This window comes from Pseudophryne corroboree, chromosome 7 (genome assembly GCF_028390025.1).
Source record: "Pseudophryne corroboree isolate aPseCor3 chromosome 7, aPseCor3.hap2, whole genome shotgun sequence".
NCBI classification, from domain to species: domain Eukaryota; kingdom Metazoa; phylum Chordata; class Amphibia; order Anura; family Myobatrachidae; genus Pseudophryne; species Pseudophryne corroboree.
Window position 1 is genome coordinate 441,728,459 of NC_086450.1, and position 17,750 is coordinate 441,746,208.

Genomic DNA, 17,750 nt, shown 5'->3' on the forward strand with positions numbered 1-17,750 from the left:
GATGGAGAGGAGTAAGCACTATATTCGTGGCTCCAGATTGGCCAAGAAGGACTTGGTAACCGGAACTTCAAGAGATGCTCACGGAGGATCCGTGGCCTCTACCTCTAAGAAGGGACCTGCTCCAGCAGGGACCCTGTCTGTTCCAAGACTTACCGCGGCTGCGTTTAACGGCAGGGCGGTTGAACGCCGGATCCTGAAGGAAAAAGACATTACGGATGAAGTCATCCCTATCCTGATCAAAGCCAGGAAAGATATAACCGCAAAACATTATCACCGCATTTGGCGGAAATATGTTGCGTGGTGCGAGGCCAGTAAGGCCCCGACGGAGGAATTTTCAACTAGGTCGATTCCTACATTTCCTGCAAACAGGAGTGTCTATGGGCCTGAAATGGGTGTCCATTAAGGTTCAAATTTCGGCCCTGTCAATTTTCTTCCAAAAAGAACTAGCTTCAGTCCCTGAAGTTCAGACGTTTGTGAAAGGGGTACTGTATATACAGCCTCCTTTTGTGCCTCCAGTGGCACCTCGGGATCTAAATGTAGTTTTTGGGTTCCAAAAGTCACATTGGTTTGAACCACTTAAATATGTGGAGTTAAAATATCTCACATGGAAAGTGGTCATGCTGTTGGCCCTGGCCTGGGCCAGGTGCGTGTCAGAATTGGCGGTTTTATCCTGTAAAAGCCCTCATCTGATTTTCCATTCGGACAGGGCGGAATTGAGGACTTGTCCTCAGTTTCTCCCTAAGGTGGTTTTCAGCGTTTCACCTGAATCAACCTATTGTGGTGCCTGCGGCTACTAGGGACTTGGAGGACTCCAAGTTGCTAGACGTTGTCAGAGCCCTGGAAATATAGGTTTCCAGGACGGCTGGAGTCAGAAAATCTGACTCGTTGTTTATTCTGTATGCACCCAACAAGCTGGGTGCTCCTGCTTCTGAGCAGACTATTGCTCGTTGGATTTGTAGTACAATTCAGCTTGCACATTCTGTGGCAGGCCTGCCACAGCCAAAATCTGTAAAAGCCCATTCCACAAGGAAGGTGGGCTCATCTTGGGCGGCTGCCCGAGGGGTCTCGGCTTTACAACTTTGCCGAGCAGCTACTTGGTCAGGAGCAAATACGTTTGTAAAATTCTACAAATTTGATACCCTGGCTGAGGAGGACCGGGAGTTCTCTCATTGGTGCTGCAGAGTCATCCGCACTCTCCCGCCCGTTTGGGAGCTTTGGTATAATCCCCATGGTCCTTACGGAGTCCCCAGCATCCACTTAGGACGTTAGAGAAAATAAGAATTTACTTACCGATAATTCTATTTCTCGTAGTCCGTAGTGGATGCTGGGCGCCCATCCCAAGTGCGGATTGTCTGCAATACTGGTACATAGTTATTGTTACCAAAAAATCGGGTTATTGCTGTAGTGAGCCATCTTTTCTAGAGGCTCCTCTGTTATCATGCTGTTAACTGGGTTTAGATCACAAGTTATATGGTGTGATTGGTGTGGCTGGTATGAGTCTTACCCGGGATTCAAAATCCTTCCTTATTGTGTACGCTCGTCCGGGCACAGTATCCTAACTGAGGCTTGGAGGAGGGTCATAGGGGGAGGAGCCAGTGCACACCAGGTAGTTCTAAAGCTTTACTTTTGTGCCCAGTCTCCTGCGGAGACGCTATTCCCCTTGGTCCTTACGGAGTCCCCAGCATCCACTACGGACTACGAGAAATAGAATTATCGGTAAGTAAATTCTTATTTTACCAATTGCCTTTGCATGCACGTACAGGTGCATGGTTGCAAAAGGAGTTGCATTGGAACTATAGCGCAACTCCCCAATAGCAGCGCCAAGTAAGATGTACAGTAGGAGGAGGATGGTTGGCGGGCCTGCGTTTTGCCCAGTATGACCATTTATATGATTTACTCTATGTAAGAGCCTGCTGACAAAATACTGTATGGAAGGTAGAGCGGAATGGGTTCACAAGAAGAAGAAAAAAGCCTAGAAATCAATATATGATCATCAAAGAACAAGCTGCGTTGGTTTGAGTTCTCTTGTGTTATGTAAATGCTGTATGTTTATGTACATACGGTATGCAGTCCTTATGTCCTCATTGGTAATGTCGACACCTGAATGTCAGCACGGTCAAAATGTTGACAGTGAAAAAATGCTGACATGAACATAATGATAACATTGTCATAATAGCAACATTGGGAGTGTCATCAGGCACAGTGTCGACAGTTCATGTAAGGGTCAGGCTGCGGTTAGGGTAAGGCAAGAGTCAGGGCTCAAATACCTAGAAAATACCATGTCGACATGCCGACTATTGACATTTAGTATCCACATATGGCCATGTAAACATTATGATCATGTCAACATTGCAAATGTTGACGTGTGTTACATATCGACACACCTCCTATGTCGATATTCTGAATGTTGAAATTCAGACCATGGGGTAAATTTACTAAAGTGGGAGATTTTTAGAACTGGTGATGTTGCCCATGGCAACCAATCAGATTCTACTTACCATTTATCTAGCTGCTTCTAGCAGATAATAGATATAATCTGATTGGTTGCTATGGGCAACATCACCAGTTCTAAAAATCTCCCACCTTAGTAAATTTACCCCCATGTCATCCTTCAAGTGTTGACATTCAGAATGTCGGCAGTTTGTACCACACCCGTACATGATGTGACCTTAGGAGACTAGAAAAAATATGCTTTTTTTTTATTCCAAAGATTCATGGAACAGGAGCACTATCTGATATTCCCGTATGGTGTATCACTCAGTACACAAAATGTATATTATAGTAGGTATAGGTGGGGGGCAGACCACGAATGGGGCCCCAAAATCTGTTGTTTTTTTATGGGGAGGTGGGGTACGTTATTGTCTGGAACTAAATCCTCTTAGTAACAGCCTGTTTTGTGTTACCACAGAACAATAGCACACAGGCCTCTTGTTTCCCAGACTAAAACAGCTCACACACCACTGCTCTAAGAGACAGCTGAGACTAGTGAGCTGAATCATAGCAATTAGCTCAGTGTAATAACAAACAAATAATTATTATCAGTTATTTATATAGCGCACACATATTCCGCAGCGTTTACAGAGAATATTTTGCCATTCACATCAGTCCCTGCCCCAGTGGAGCTTACAATCTATATTCCCTACCACATGTACACGCAGACACATTCACACTACGGTTAATTTTGTTTGGAGCCAATTATCCTACCGGTATATTTTTGGATTGTTGGTGGAAACCGGAGTACCTGGAGGAAACCCATGCAAACGTGGGGAGAATATACAAACTCCACACAGTGGGAATTAAACCCATGACCTCAGTGCTGTAAGGCAGTAATGCTAACCATTACACCATCCGTACTGCCCACATATTAGTCAGTAGTCTATTTTCTTTTAGCCACATGTAACAGTTCTTACCGAGGAGTATAGCTATCTTAGATTTGCCATTTCTAATGTATACACCAGGAGTTCTCAAACTGTGTGCCGTGGCTCCCTGGGGTGCCTCAGGACACTTGCAGGGGTGCCTTGGATTGGTGGTCCAGAAACAATTCACATTATTTGTGGTCAATGAAAAAGCAGTGTTTGTGGCTTCCAAACATAGAACATGTGGACAAACAGAAGCAAATCCTGTCCCTCACCACATAACTGAACCTAAGGATGACATATAACACAATTTACTTAATTAAGAAAAATTTCTCAGTAAGAAACTTGTGGCCTAGGGGTGCCGTGAAAAAATTCTGCTATTCACGGGCGCCGTGATCTAAAAAAGTTTGGGAACCACTGGGATACACTGATTTGGCATGTATTTATACAATTTTATGGAGTTCGGATAATGGTTTAAAAGTGTAGTTGCAATGATCAAACACCACCACTAGATGTCACTGTTTTCCATCAGTAGTTTCCACAGTGAGCCACTTGCCCTACAGTAGAAGAGTATCAGCATTTTTTCACGGCACCCTTAGGCCAAATTTTTTAATTGAGATATTAAGTCATTAAATTAAGTAAATTGTGCTTACTGTACCTGTCATTCTTAGGGTGTGGACAGGGTTGCGCTTATGTGCATATTATGGTTGGCAGTCACGAGCACTGGTTTTGCCTGTCACATTAACCATAAAAAATGTAACTTGGTCTTGGACCACCAAGCACCCTGTGATCTGGCACCCGGTTTGGGAACCACTGCATTAGCCCTGCTTGAGAAGCCTGATTCTTTTCCATCGAGTATCAACTTTTTTTATTTTTATTTCCAGCTGCTCCTAGAACACTTGTAAAGAAAAAGAACACCAGGAAGTCACTAGAAACACTTAGGAAGCTGGAGACCTATTCACAAACATTGCTGAAGCTGGATGCCAATATCTCGCAGTGTGATTTAGTGGTGCAGTTTTTCACTCTGCAAAACCACGACCTCAACCCACCGATCGCAGAAGACAGGTGATGTTCTGACCAGGCCTCTCATCCTAAATAATTGTTGCGTTAGAGGCAGTGGTGCAAGAAGAAATATTTTCTTAGTGGTACTGAGTGCCGACAAATGGGCGTGGTCATGTGTTGTGATGGGGCGTGGCCACATGCTGCTAGTGGGAGTGGCTACATGACACTAGCAGCGTGGCCACATGACACAGCCCCTTTTTTTGGGAACCTGGAGGCAAGGCTAAAAATATATAGTAATGCCTCCAGTATAATAGAAATATATAGTGATACCTCCAGTATAATAGAAATATATAGTAATGCCCCCAATTTAATAACAATATATAGTAATGCCTTCTATAACAGAAAAATACAGCCACTGTCACACACCCAGTAACTCTAACAAAGTGGGAGGAGCCGTCATGCTGCCAAGCACCATGGTCTTGTTGCTTTGTGGCACATTATAATTGTGGTAATAGCAAAGTGTGTGGCAGGTGGTACTGCGTATCCGCTGCCAAATTCTTAAGGGTACTCCATACCCGAGTGTACCCGCATACTTGCACCGCTGGTTAGAGGAAGTGTTGCGGCACCACCAGATCTTCTGGGTTATTCCCAAACGGGGATGCTAGAACCTGCTGTATATCCTTTTCCAAACCTGTGTTGTTCAGTTGGTACACCAACGTGAATATCATCATTTCTCCAAGTGTTTCGTACATACTGTAAATCTAGAACATGTTCGCGGTCATTGAACTGATGAAATTTAGTTTGAATTCTTGGCTTGAAATTTCTAAGCATCTCTACAATCAAAAATACTTGACTGGTGCCATTGACCACCCATTGGGTGAGATGTATTAATGAACGCATTTATTAAGCGTAGATCATTGCAAACTTGCCGACATTTAATTCCACCAGAATCCTGCATTTAAATCTTGCCGGGACAGCTCTGCGATATCCAGCTGTCCTGGCGAGGTCTTCAGTTCCAGGTTTCTGAGACGACCGAAGTAATGCGCAGCCATCGGGCTTTGCATGCACTAAAGGCCACTATCACAGAGTGATACTTTGGATCCCTCTCCGTCCCATTCTGTGGGCTGGAGAGGGACCCTCAACGATCTGGGTCATGTTTCCCGGAGCATGATACATAACTGCCATATTGTAGCCTATGGGGACTTCTGTGCAGAGGGAACACAGCAAAAATCTCAGGGGATTCACTACGATCTGCCGGCGGCCGGCCTCCCGGCGACCAGCATACCGGCGCCGGGAGGCCGGCCGCCGGCTTACCGACAGTGTGGCGAGCGCAAATGAGCCCCTTGCGGGCTTGCTGCGCTCGCCACGCTACGGGCACGGTGGCACGCTACGCGCGCCACACTATTTTATCCTCCCTCCAGGGGGGTCGTGGACCCCCACGAGGGAGAATAAGTGTCGGTATGCCGGCTGTCGGGCTCCCGGCGCCGGTATGCTGGTCGCAGGGAGCCCGACCGCCGGCATACTGAAGACCACCCATCTCGGGTGATACTAAAGTGATGCAGAAACCTTTTTTGGGGGATATTTTACTGCAAATTCCCTTTCTTGCCCATTGCTGTTGTTTCCTAACAATGTATCTGCTTAGTGTTTGCTTTTCCTGGTGAAGTCATCAGATTAAGTCTGTGTTCTGTACCTTCGCCTCCAGTCTTTTCATCGTGCCATCTGAGAAGAAAGAGGAAAGCCGCATTGCCCCAGCTTATCTCCCTGATATATCCCTACCTATGATCTCACACAGTTACCTCTGTATGGCAGACTATGAAACAGTTGATCTGAGGAACAGGACGTTTAGGGTGAAGCGTCACGAGCTCCTGGACGTTCTGATAAAGGAAAGCACTGGTAAGTGACACTGTGAGGCAGGGCCGTAACTAGGTGTGGGCGGAAGGGGCACCGCACATAGCGCTGCAGGATAGGGGGCGCTGTTGGCGGCACTTGTCAGTTATCTGTTTTAGGTACTTTCACTTGCAGCTTCCCCCCTTTTTGAAGCCCAGCATCTCCTGACCGCCCTGTCTCATTCCCTGACCCCTTCTGTCGCTAATACCTATACATCATTCATAAAATCAACTTGAGATTTATTTTTTGTTCAGTCACACTGCCCTTCATTACATTTCGAGGCGCTGATATACCCAGGATTTGAACCCATTGCCTGTGGCATTGCAGTCAGACAATCTACTCATTGAGCTATCTGCCCTTACATAAAAAGATAGATACTTCTAAGCTACAGAATTCTAACTATTTGAAGCTCACCTTGTACTTTGTGAAAAAAATGATCAGCATTGCGGCTCTATGTAGTGCAGGCCTGGCCAACCTGTGGCTCTCCAGCTGTTGTAAAACTACAAGTCCCATCATGCCTTGCCACAGTTTTGCTATTAGGGAATGCTAAAACTGTGGCAGGGCATGCTGGGATGTGTAGTTTCACAACATCTGGAGAGCCACAGGTTGGCCAGGCCTGATGTAGTGTGTGGCTGCAAGAGATTGGATGTGTGGCTGCACACTACATAGATCTGCTCAACTGCAATACTGATTATGTTTTTACAAAGTACCAATAGCTTCAGGTTATATGTTTGAATCCTGGGCATGGCAGTATATTGAAATTTGTTATTTAATAAAGGGTATTGTAACTGAATAAGTTAGTGTAAGTGCATGAATGTGGTATAAAGAGGATTTGTGCTCTAATCCATTTTCTTGCACTGGTCTAGAAATGTGTGTGTGTTATTTACATATAATTTAACATATTATATATAAAATGTGGGAAGAGACATCATAGCAGAGGCTTTCTCTGGGATCAATATTGTCATGTCCCTTCTCCACAAGGCAGTGGCGGATCTAGACTTAACTTTTAGGGGGGGGCGGTTTAAGAATTATGACTCCTCCCCCTAATCATAGCCCCTCCCACTTAGTAATGCCCTTCACGTTTGCTTCTAAATTTCCTATTGTTGCCATTACTAATAAAATGTTGCCAGTTAGTGGAGAGAACCCTGCGCACTGGTGATACAGACTGGCGAATCGCCATTCCTTCCATCAGGGGTGGTAGAGGCCAAGACAGTAGGGCAATTTAAACATGCATGGGATAGACATAAGGATCTCCTTACAAAGAAATAAGGATCAGATAAGGTTAGAGATAAAAAATAATGTAAAAAAAAAAAAAGGGGGCAGACTAGATGGGCCAAGTGGTTCTTATCTGCCGACAAATTCTGTTTCTACAGCACACAGAATGAGCCGAAATTCACATTACAGCACACTGTATGAGCTGAAATTCACATTGTAGCACACAGTATGATCCAAAATTCACATTATAGCACACTGAATGAGCCGAAATTCACATTGTAGCACACAGTATGATTCAAAATTCACATTATAGCACACTGTATGAGCCGAAATTCACATTATAGCACGCTGAATGAGCCAAAATTCACGTTATAGCATGTAGAATGAGCCAAAATTCACGTTATAGCACGCAGAATGAGCCGAAATTCACATCATAGCACACTGAATGAGCCGAAATGCACATCATAGCACACTGAATGAGCCGAAATGCACATCATAGCACGCAGAATGAGCCGAAATGCACATTATAGCACACTGAATGAGCCAAAATTCACGTTATAGCATGCAGAATGAGCCAAAATTCACGTTATAGCACACTGAATGAGCCGAAATTCACATTATAGCACGCAGAATGAGCCAAAATTCACGTTATAGCACACTGAATGAGCCGAAATTCACATTATAGCACGCAGAATGAGCCAAAATTCACGTTATAGCACACTGAATGAGCCGAAATTCACATTATAGCACGCAGAATGAGCCGAAATGCACATCATAGCACACTGAATGAGCCGAAATGCACATCATAGCACACTGAATGAGCCAAAATTCACGTTATAGCACGCAGAATGAGCCAAAATTCACGTTATAGCACACTGAATGAGCCGAAATTCACATTATAGCACGCAGAATGAGCCAAAATTCACATTATAGCACAATGTATGAGCCGAAATTCACATTACAGTACACTGAATGAGCCAAAATAATGCAGGGACACATACACTTTAGTTAGGAGAAGAGGGGGGAGACATGGAACACAGGCACTTTAGCTAGGAGCAGAGGGGGGAGACATGGAACACAGAGGGGGCACACACACACTTACTTAAAGTTTGGAGGGTAGGAGACATGGCTGGCAGACAGTGACACCTGCTGCAGCCAGCAGCATGAGGAGTCGGATGGAGGCCGGGTGCCGCCGCGGCATTGGGAACGAGGTGGAGAGCGGGCAGCGCGGCGCGGGACGGGGAGAGAGAGCGTCCTGACGCGCGTACAGGAAGGAGGGGGCGTGGTCAGAACAGAGGCCGCTCAGCCGCTGTATGCGTGTGAGGACGCTCTCTCTCTCTCCCCTTCCCCCGCCGCGCTGCACTGCTCTCCACCTCGTTCCCAACACCGCGGCGGGGCCCGGCCTCCATCCCGGTGCCGGTATGTGTAGGGAGGGCGTTCGCCCTAATCGCCCCCCGCTAAATCCGCCACTGCCACAAGGCATGCACCCTGTGTCTCTATTGGAAAAATGGGGGGGGGGGGGGGGGGGCAAATTTTCTCTTTGGCACAGGGCACCAAAAAGTCTAGTTACGGCTCTGCTGAGTGGCATCACACGCTGCCGGGTTAGCACACCAGCTGACTGACTGGTACAAAAGGCTGGGCGAGTTTGGGTGAATTTGCATACTCTGGTGATGTACGGGGTACTTTGTTAATTGTACTGCATGAGATCGTCAGGACTATGGGGGGTAATTCTGAGATGATCGCAGCAGGAACTTTGTTAGCAGTTGGGCAAAACCATGTGCACTGCAGGGGGGGCAGATATAACATGTACAGAGAGAGTTAGATTTTGGTGGGTTATATTGTTTCTGTGCAGGGTAAATACTGGCTGCTTTATTTTTACACTGCAAATTGGATTGCAGATTGAACTCACCACACCCAAATCTATCTCTCTCTGCACATGTTATATCTGCCCCCCTGCAGTGCACATGGTTTTGCCCAACTGCTAACAAACTTCCTGCTGCGATCAACTCGGAATTACCCCCCATAGTCCTGACGATCAAACATGTTTCTGCGTGAATATCGGCATTACATACATCTCTGAATCAGGCCCACAGATAATATCCCCATGGCTGTATTCTCAAGAGGTCCCAGTAATATCACAAAGGGGGTTATTTCATAAGGGTGTGGATTAATAGAACGACAATGTATAGGTCGACACTATATGGTCGACATACACAAAAGGTCAACAGATGAAAGGCCAACAGTCCTTAAGGTCGACGGGTTGAAAATGCTGACATGTAAATGGTTGACACACAAATGGTCGACACCTGTTTTGTTTTTCTGTCCCAAATGTAGTATCTTTCCTCCTATCTGATCACCATCATTACAAACTTCTACCCTCGCCACGTTTCGGGGGCTTGGTGGTTTGCTCCACTTCACTCGCCACAGGTTACTATTCCCAATAGATGTTCACGTGGATAGTAAACAAAGCAGATGTTGAAAAAAAGGGTGTCAATCATTTAAAACAGGTGTCGACCATTTCCGTGTCGACCTTTTTTTACCTGCCGACCTTTAGTACCTGTCTACCTAATGCATGTCCACCATATAGTGTCGATCTAATGCCTGTCGACCTATACATTGTCGATGTATCATCCGGATACCATTTAATAAATATTAAGGAATCTGAAAACTTAGTTACATTTTTTTATATACAGTAGCACCAGGATTAATGTTCTTATAAAAGTCTGCTATGAAATGAATATACCAGCGGTTCCCAAACTTTCTTGAATCCCGGCACCCTAGGCTATCAGCATTTTTTTCACGGCACCCCTAGGATAAAAGTTTTCTATTGAGAAATTTGGAAAACAATTTGAAGTAAGTCAGTTATGTGATGTGTACAGGTGTGGTTCTGATTGTCTACATGCCTGGCAGCCACCAGCACTGGTTTTGCCCATCATTTTGACCATAAATAATTAGATTTTGTCCTGGACCACCAACCCGCGGCACCCCAGGGTGCCTAGGCACAGAGGGGCAGATTTATTAAGCTTGGTGAAGTGATAAAGTGGAAGGTGGTAAAGGGCCAGCCAATCAGATCCTAACTGCCTTGTCACAGGCTGGGTTTGAAAAATGAGTTAGGATCTGATTGGCTGGTCCTTTATCACCTTCCACTTTATCACTTCACCGAGCTTGTTAGACCTAAGTCAAGAAGGAAATGTAACACAAAAATGGTTATATAAGGATATAAAGACTAATAATCCTTGAGATATGATAAGGCACCATTTCCACTCCCCTGTATTACAAAATATGTTGCAATCTCATCCCTGGTTCCTTGGAAATATTATTGCTCCAAACGGCTCCTTCCGTTTGTGTACGTGACAGGTAAACATTTATTTCTGCCAAACTCCAGCAAGTTCTGTAGTTGTATAATCATTGCACTGTGTGTGTTTCTCTCCCCCGTACCTGTACGGCAGGCTGGTGGCTGGTGGAGAACCACGAGCAACAGTTGGCCTGGTTTCCGGCTCCGTACCTGCAGGATCACAGGAGTACTGAGGAGCGTGGCAGTGATGAGGAATGCCAAGACGAGGGTATGAACTCTGCTGAGACTTTATATGTATATGTACAGCGGAATTACAATTAACTTGTCACCTAATGTATCAGAGACATTACATGAGCCACTCAGTGTCCTGTTGTCTGTACAATGTTGCTTTGTACTTTTATCTGCTGCGGTCTGTGTTCAGGCGTGTAGTTACACTGTGACATTGGGGCAGATGTATTAAGCCTGGAGAAGGGATAAAGAAGTAATGAAGCAGTGATAAGTGAAAAGTGATAACGCACCAGCCAATCATAATGGATTTGAAAAATGACAGGAGCTGCGGCCATTTTCACGGAGTTATGCGCATGCGCAGTAGAGAAATCTCTGGGAAAATGGCCACCGCGCCATTTTCCCGGAGATCTGTGCATGCGCAGTAGAGTCTGAGCCCTCTAGTGTTCAGACTCTACAGAGCTTCTGCAGAGAGGAGGGGGCAGCACACGGGCCTCCTCCTCTCTTAAAGTGCCCCTGAATAGAAGTCACATTTTTGGAGACCGAAAACCCAGTCACCAGTGGAGCGTATGCCCAGCTAATTCAGGCCAACTGTTGCTTCCTATGAAATGTCCTATGCTTAATAAGAATGATGGGAATCCATTACTAATAAAGGAGAGGAACAATATTTCCATACCTTACTTATTTAACTCAATTAGGCCATGAGGGGTATTTTCCTTAATGGAACCCACCCTGCCTAGCTGCTATAGTTGGTTAGATACACTGTTTCTATGTGTGTATCTACCTGGGTGTTCTGCTATGGTTACATTCATGGATGGAACAATGCATCACCGTGCCCCTTAGGAGCTTGGTAATGTTGCTTTAGCCTCTAGTGCCCGCTGATGTGTTCTGAAAAGAGCAGAGAGGATACCCCTCCGGAGAATGAGTGGTCACTTCTGCCACTGCGCATGTGCCACTCAGAAGAGGTTGGGGGTCAGGGGCTTTGGGCGTGACGTTACCCCTCATGGTATTTCCACCACAGTTTCTGTTACCCGGGAAGGCAATCCCTCTCACTGCTAAGATGTAGGCCCCTGTCGCCTCCACTTCCCTTTCTCCAGTGATGCAAGTACAGACATTCCACCAAATGCTCTATAATGACAGTTCTGGCCTCAGTAGTTGTACTGACTCAGTGTCACTTCTACCAGGTACATTGTGCGTAGTAATTAAAAGCTACGAATCGCAGAACATTGATGAAATTTCTGTCACCATCGGGGTTGTGGTGGAAGTGTTGAAGAAATCGGACTGTGGATGGTGGCTGATCAGGTGAGGACCTGTTGGGCCTGACACAACTCGCTGCTCCCAGGAGTAGGTGGCCTTGTTGGAGAGTTACGTGGGAGGTTTGGAAGATTTGTTGCACACTAGAGATAAATTGATTTTCCTGAAACCGTTATTATATGGCAAATACATTTATTTTTGTTGGGTTAGTGGTCACCTAAGTGCCCTTCCCTGTCCATGCAAATAACAACTAGTCATCGATTTCCAACCATTCTGTAACATGATTTCTGCAGTGATACCCTGATATATTAATAGAAATTTGGGGCCATGGAGAGACTCTTCGACGTGTTATTGTAACTCTATGGGGGTAGAGCTGAAATAATGGTGAAGATCACTTATGTGTTGAGGGTTGGGGGATATGAATGTCTTGGGTCTATACAGCTAACTTTTGTTTTTCGTACAATGTTCAAATGTTCTACATAAAGACTTACTGTCAGTGCAGCTGCATGGTGGGACCTTAAATCTGAAGTGCATTATTATAAAGAGCTGGCTGCGAATGGTGATAGCACTCTTTGGAGAACACTAACACCCATAGCCAGCCTGCTGGCTTAGTGAGGTTGCCATTTTCGGGTTCCCTGATTGCAGGACAGTGTACAAAGTGCTTCACCAATTCCTCCTGTAATAACAAAATCCTGCAACGTCATCCCAGTGATGTAACCGTACTTCACCCAGAAGAGGAAGCCCCATATGCAGAGCATGGTTGCACACAATGGCGGTGTGGACGTTAGTTAGGAAGGATAGGAGTCACAAAAATAAGAAGTGCTATAAAATTGGGTATATCATATCGAATTGCCTCCAATGTTTGTCTGCTTTTGTTTTTGCCACAGCTACAACAGAACGACTGGTTACATCCCATCTCTCTACCTGAAACCATATACAAACCTGTGTGAGAAGATCCAGAATATCCTCAACAGGAAACAACATGTGTCTACCCCCAGTCTGCATGAAGGGAAATGCTATAGAGATGCTTATTCTTTTCTACATCACAGACAATCCTTAAATGACCAGAGAAAGAAGGGAAACCTCTCAGGGAACAGAGAGAGGTCCCAGTCACTGGGGGCTGCATCACTCTGCTCTGAAGCCAGGTCTGACCGGTATTCAGACATAGACAGCACAACAGGAAGCAGCAGTGGCTTAAACTCCACCTACAGTGAGAGCTCTTCATTGGCCAACTCCAGCCCACCACTATCAGCAAAGACATCTTTGTCCGATATGCCCAAAGTTCCTCCGAGACCCAACCCTGATGAGATCTTACGGAAGTGCAGCACAGTCACCAAGAAGAAAGTGCAAAGATCTCTAGCGGGTGTTGGGACATTAGACCCCTTTTCACCTCTGTAGGTCATAAACTATTGGGATGGAAAGATGAGATTGGCGCTGTTCCATCTTCTGTCCTGCAGAGAACTGACTCAGATGATGTGAAACATTTCATTCTCCTCTGATGCCCCAAAATTAATGAAGAGTACTCACAGGATGGAGGATCAGGTGGTTATTAGGTGTGGACTATTCTCGTACACTGAACTTAATGGTTCTGGGTTTTTTTCTTTTACACCCTGACAGAGAGGTGAGGTTCCCACACCGCATAGACACGGGGATTGACAACAGACAAAATAATTCTGTTATCCTATAATAAAAATCCCACCTCTCCTCTCGAATATAAACAACTCAGGAGTTAGTTCCTGGGATCAAGCCTAATATATTTCTACATAGGCTTATCGACACCACCAAAACGGTCAATACCTGGTCTCAGTTTATCCTGTATTTGCAGGGCATCATGTGGAGCTGAGTACATCCTGTATTTATAGGGCACCACACTCCATCTGTAAGTCATTAGTTATTTTGGCAAAGTTTGCCTGAAATGTTTGTACATAGTGGTAACGCTATTAGTTGTAGTAGAATTTTATCTACCAAAAATGTTAGGTGAGACAAGGCCTGATTATGAATCTCACGTAATGCTGATGTTCAAAGAGTTAAGCTATTTTTTTGCTACTGCATATGCATGAAAATCCCTAAAAGCTCATATAGGACACATGTGTTCCATGGTGTGTATACACACAGGCGCAGCTGCAATTGAAACGCAATACAGAAGTGTATTGGAAATCTATTGGGCGCTCCTATGTCTTATGAGGGGGACCTTGGACTGCACACCCTAATTCCATTAATAATGAGAAGTGCTATCATGCTGAGCCTTTTAGTGCCACACAGGAAAAAAAGAAAATGCAGATGCACACTCTAAAGCAGGGGTGGCCAGACTTTTGGAGTCGGTGATCTACTTTGAAAGCTACAAAGCTTTTGTGATCTACCTAGGTGGGATAATAGCGCGCGCCCAAAAAAAGGGGGCATGGCATAACAAAAAAGTGGGCGTGGTATAACAAAAAAAGGGACGTAGCCTTGCTGCACAGAGTGTAATGACTGTCTCGCATGAAATAACACATTGGCCCCCACAGGTAAAAACCTTAAACACATATGCCCCCACAGTGCCAGATACACATATGCCCCACAGTGCCAGTTATGACCCCACAGTGCCAGATATGCCCCCACAGTGCCAGATATACCCCCACAGTGCCAGATACAGTTATGCCCCCACAGTGCCATGGGCAAACAGTGCTAGATATGCCCCCACAATGCCAGATACAGATATGCCCCCACAGTGTCATGTGCCCACAGTGCCAGATATGCCCCCACAGTGCCAGATATTCCCCCACAGTGCCACATATGACCCCACAGTGCCGGAATCAGATATGACCCCACAGTGCTAGATATGACCCCACAGTGCCAGAATCAGATATGACCCCACAGTGCCATGTGCCCACAGTGCTAGATATGCCCCCACAGTGCCACATATGACCCCACAGTGCCAGATACAGATATGACCCCACAGTGCCATGTGCCCACAGTGCTAGATATGCCCCCACAGTGCCACATATGACCCCACAGTGCCAGATACAGATATGCCCCCACTGTGGCATGTGCCCACACTGCCAAATATGCCCCCATAGTGCTGCTTACCGTTTTGCTGCTGTGTGGAGAGCGCAGCGCGCACCTCTCCTGCCTGCTGCCCTGCCTCCCAGTCTGGTCTCCGGCAGTGACGGCTGCTTGTATATCTTAAATCAGACACCAGTCCGCGAGCTCTGATTGGCTAATGAACCGGCACCTGATTTGAGCTATACACTCCGCCGTCACTGCCAGAGACCAGACTGAGGGGCAGGGCAGCAGGCAGGAGAGGCGCGCACTGCGCTCTCCTCGGCTCGTGTAGATGGGCGGCGGATCGCGATTGACTGATCGCATGTCCGCGATCGACTGTTTGGCCACCCCTGCTCTAAAGTACTAAGCACTGCTAATCAGAATAATTATAATAAATTCTGCAATCTAACATAGAGCAAAATTGAGGTGCATAGCATATTTTTTGGCCGCCAGCCACCGACCGGGTGACTTCATCTGGTGGGTCCCTAACACCAAGGTTCAAGTCCAGGGCACGGGACCCCACCAAGTCAGTTCCTGGTTGGTGGCTGGGAGGTGGATTTTCAGACACACGTAGATGCACCGTCTTATGTGCATTGTTATGGTAGTGTTGCTGAACTGGTTGCAAACTCGGGCACTTAATCGCTACTTTTATGGAGATTCTGCCCTTAAAGTGGGTCTGGTGCATGATGGTGATGTCTAAAGATGCACCAAGTAGGATTTCAGCATCTAAAGTGCACGTCTCAGCGCTTGCACTGTCAGACACACGGTTGTACACTAGAGGAAAGGCTGATACCAGCATTAACATAAAGTCCCAGACGCGACTACGCCAAAAGACGCTAAGATGTTTCAGCAGCGTGTGACTCAGAATCAGCCCTAAGTAGTGGATAGTAATAGTATACCCTTGTAGGGTGTGTCTTCATAGGTATGAAGAGTATAATGTTGTGGCATTTCTATTGTATTTTCAGTGGGGCTTTTGTGAAAATAGGCAAAAAGTTCTAGATCTGATGAGCATGTCTGCTGTCAATGCGGCTTCCCTACAGACATGTTTGTAATTTGTATATGGTGGCCTGCACGCTATAGACAGTGATAGCACCACCATCAATGTAGACTGTTCTGCTGTCCAAAACGTCACTTTCGCATTTCAATTGTCTTACTCTCAATGCACAGTCTCTGCCACAGAACGGGAAACAATACAAAGAACAGGGAACCAGTGTTATCTGTTGTGTCCCATAAACAGGAGTGTTTTCTACCATACATTATACTGTGTGATTTAATACTCTGGCGTACGGAGGGGCGCAGGTCACATTGATATGAATGTATTGGAGTATTCCAGAGATGTGTACAAATCTGATAAAGATAAAGCTTCCTATTAACTCTGATTACTGTATATTCCAATAAAGACAATGTATCACAATACTTGGTTTTCTTACGTCCTTGTCTGACATAAAACTATCATTTTGTTCCGCTGTGTGAAGCGCCTGTGGGACTGATGGTGAGCTGAGCTTTCACCAGTCGTTGTGTTGCCGTTACTGTGAGTAGACGCAGAATGGCACAGAAACCCACATACGCCTGTCCAAGCTGCCTCATTTGCTGGTTCTGGTGCAAATATGTGCCGATGATAATGATGGACGCCAACACCAAAATGTTTCTGATTGGAAAGGCAGCGAAGACGTAAGTGCTCATGCATATATTGCGGCCGCATCTCCACTTTTTGAGCTTACTGCAACTGATTTGTAAAGCACAGTGGGGGTAATTCAGACTGCATCGCTGCAGCGGCAGCGATCGCAGTCTGAATTACTTTGTGAAGTGCGCACGTGCAGTGGCCGCACTGCGCGTACGCACCCCAGGAGCCCAGTGAAATGCTATCAGCTGTCAATCAGGCAGAGGCGGTCGCGGGGTGGGAGGGGGCGTGACAATGACGTTAGAACGCCATTGGCGGGGCTCGGTCTGGACAAGGGAGGCATGTCCGGACCATTGGGGGGGGCGGCTTGCGGCAGCTGTGTGACGTCACACGCAGCCACTGCAACCCGGAATGCGGCAGTCAGCTCCCTGCCAGAGCGCAGAAGCTGTGCAGGTAGGGAGCTACTCATCAGGTACAAAAGCATCACCGCCGTGGGGGTGGTAAATGGCCGTTTTCTGGGAGTGGCAGGAAAAATGCAGGCGTTCCCAAGTGTTTTCAGGGCGGGTGTGTGACGTCAGCTCCGGCCTCGATCAGCCTGTACTCATCGCACTGTAGGAGTAAGTCCTGGGCTATGCACAGACTGGAAAAATCATTAGATGGTGAGCGAGTGAGTTGCGAACAGATTTGCAGCTGGCCGTCGTTTGCAAAGCTTTTCGCATGGCGTATGCAGACTTGCATGGAGCGGACTCCCATGTCGGCTTAGCCGACAATGAGCAATTTTCTGTTTCCTTTTGTTTTATGCATATCTATAAATAGGGAAAATAACATTAAAGGCTAGGCAAAAATAAAAAAAAGTAAATAAGTAAAAAAACAA

The 17,750-nt window shown here is 46.1% G+C and overlaps 1 protein-coding gene across 1 annotated transcript in view; it reads left to right on the forward strand.

Annotated features, from left to right (window-relative positions):
- The window catches only part of LOC134945558 (NADPH oxidase organizer 1-like), a 30,680-nt gene extending 15,299 nt beyond the window's left edge, over positions 1–15,381 (forward strand). The window contains exons 4-8 of the mRNA XM_063934921.1: positions 4,241–4,421; positions 6,061–6,251; positions 10,910–11,023; positions 12,165–12,282; positions 13,122–15,381. Coding sequence (XP_063790991.1) covers positions 4,241–4,421; positions 6,061–6,251; positions 10,910–11,023; positions 12,165–12,282; positions 13,122–13,632 — 1,115 coding nt within the window. The 3' untranslated portion in view covers positions 13,633–15,381. The remainder of the gene's footprint in view (positions 1–4,240; positions 4,422–6,060; positions 6,252–10,909; positions 11,024–12,164; positions 12,283–13,121) is intronic.
- Positions 15,382–17,750: the final 2,369 nt, after the last annotated feature.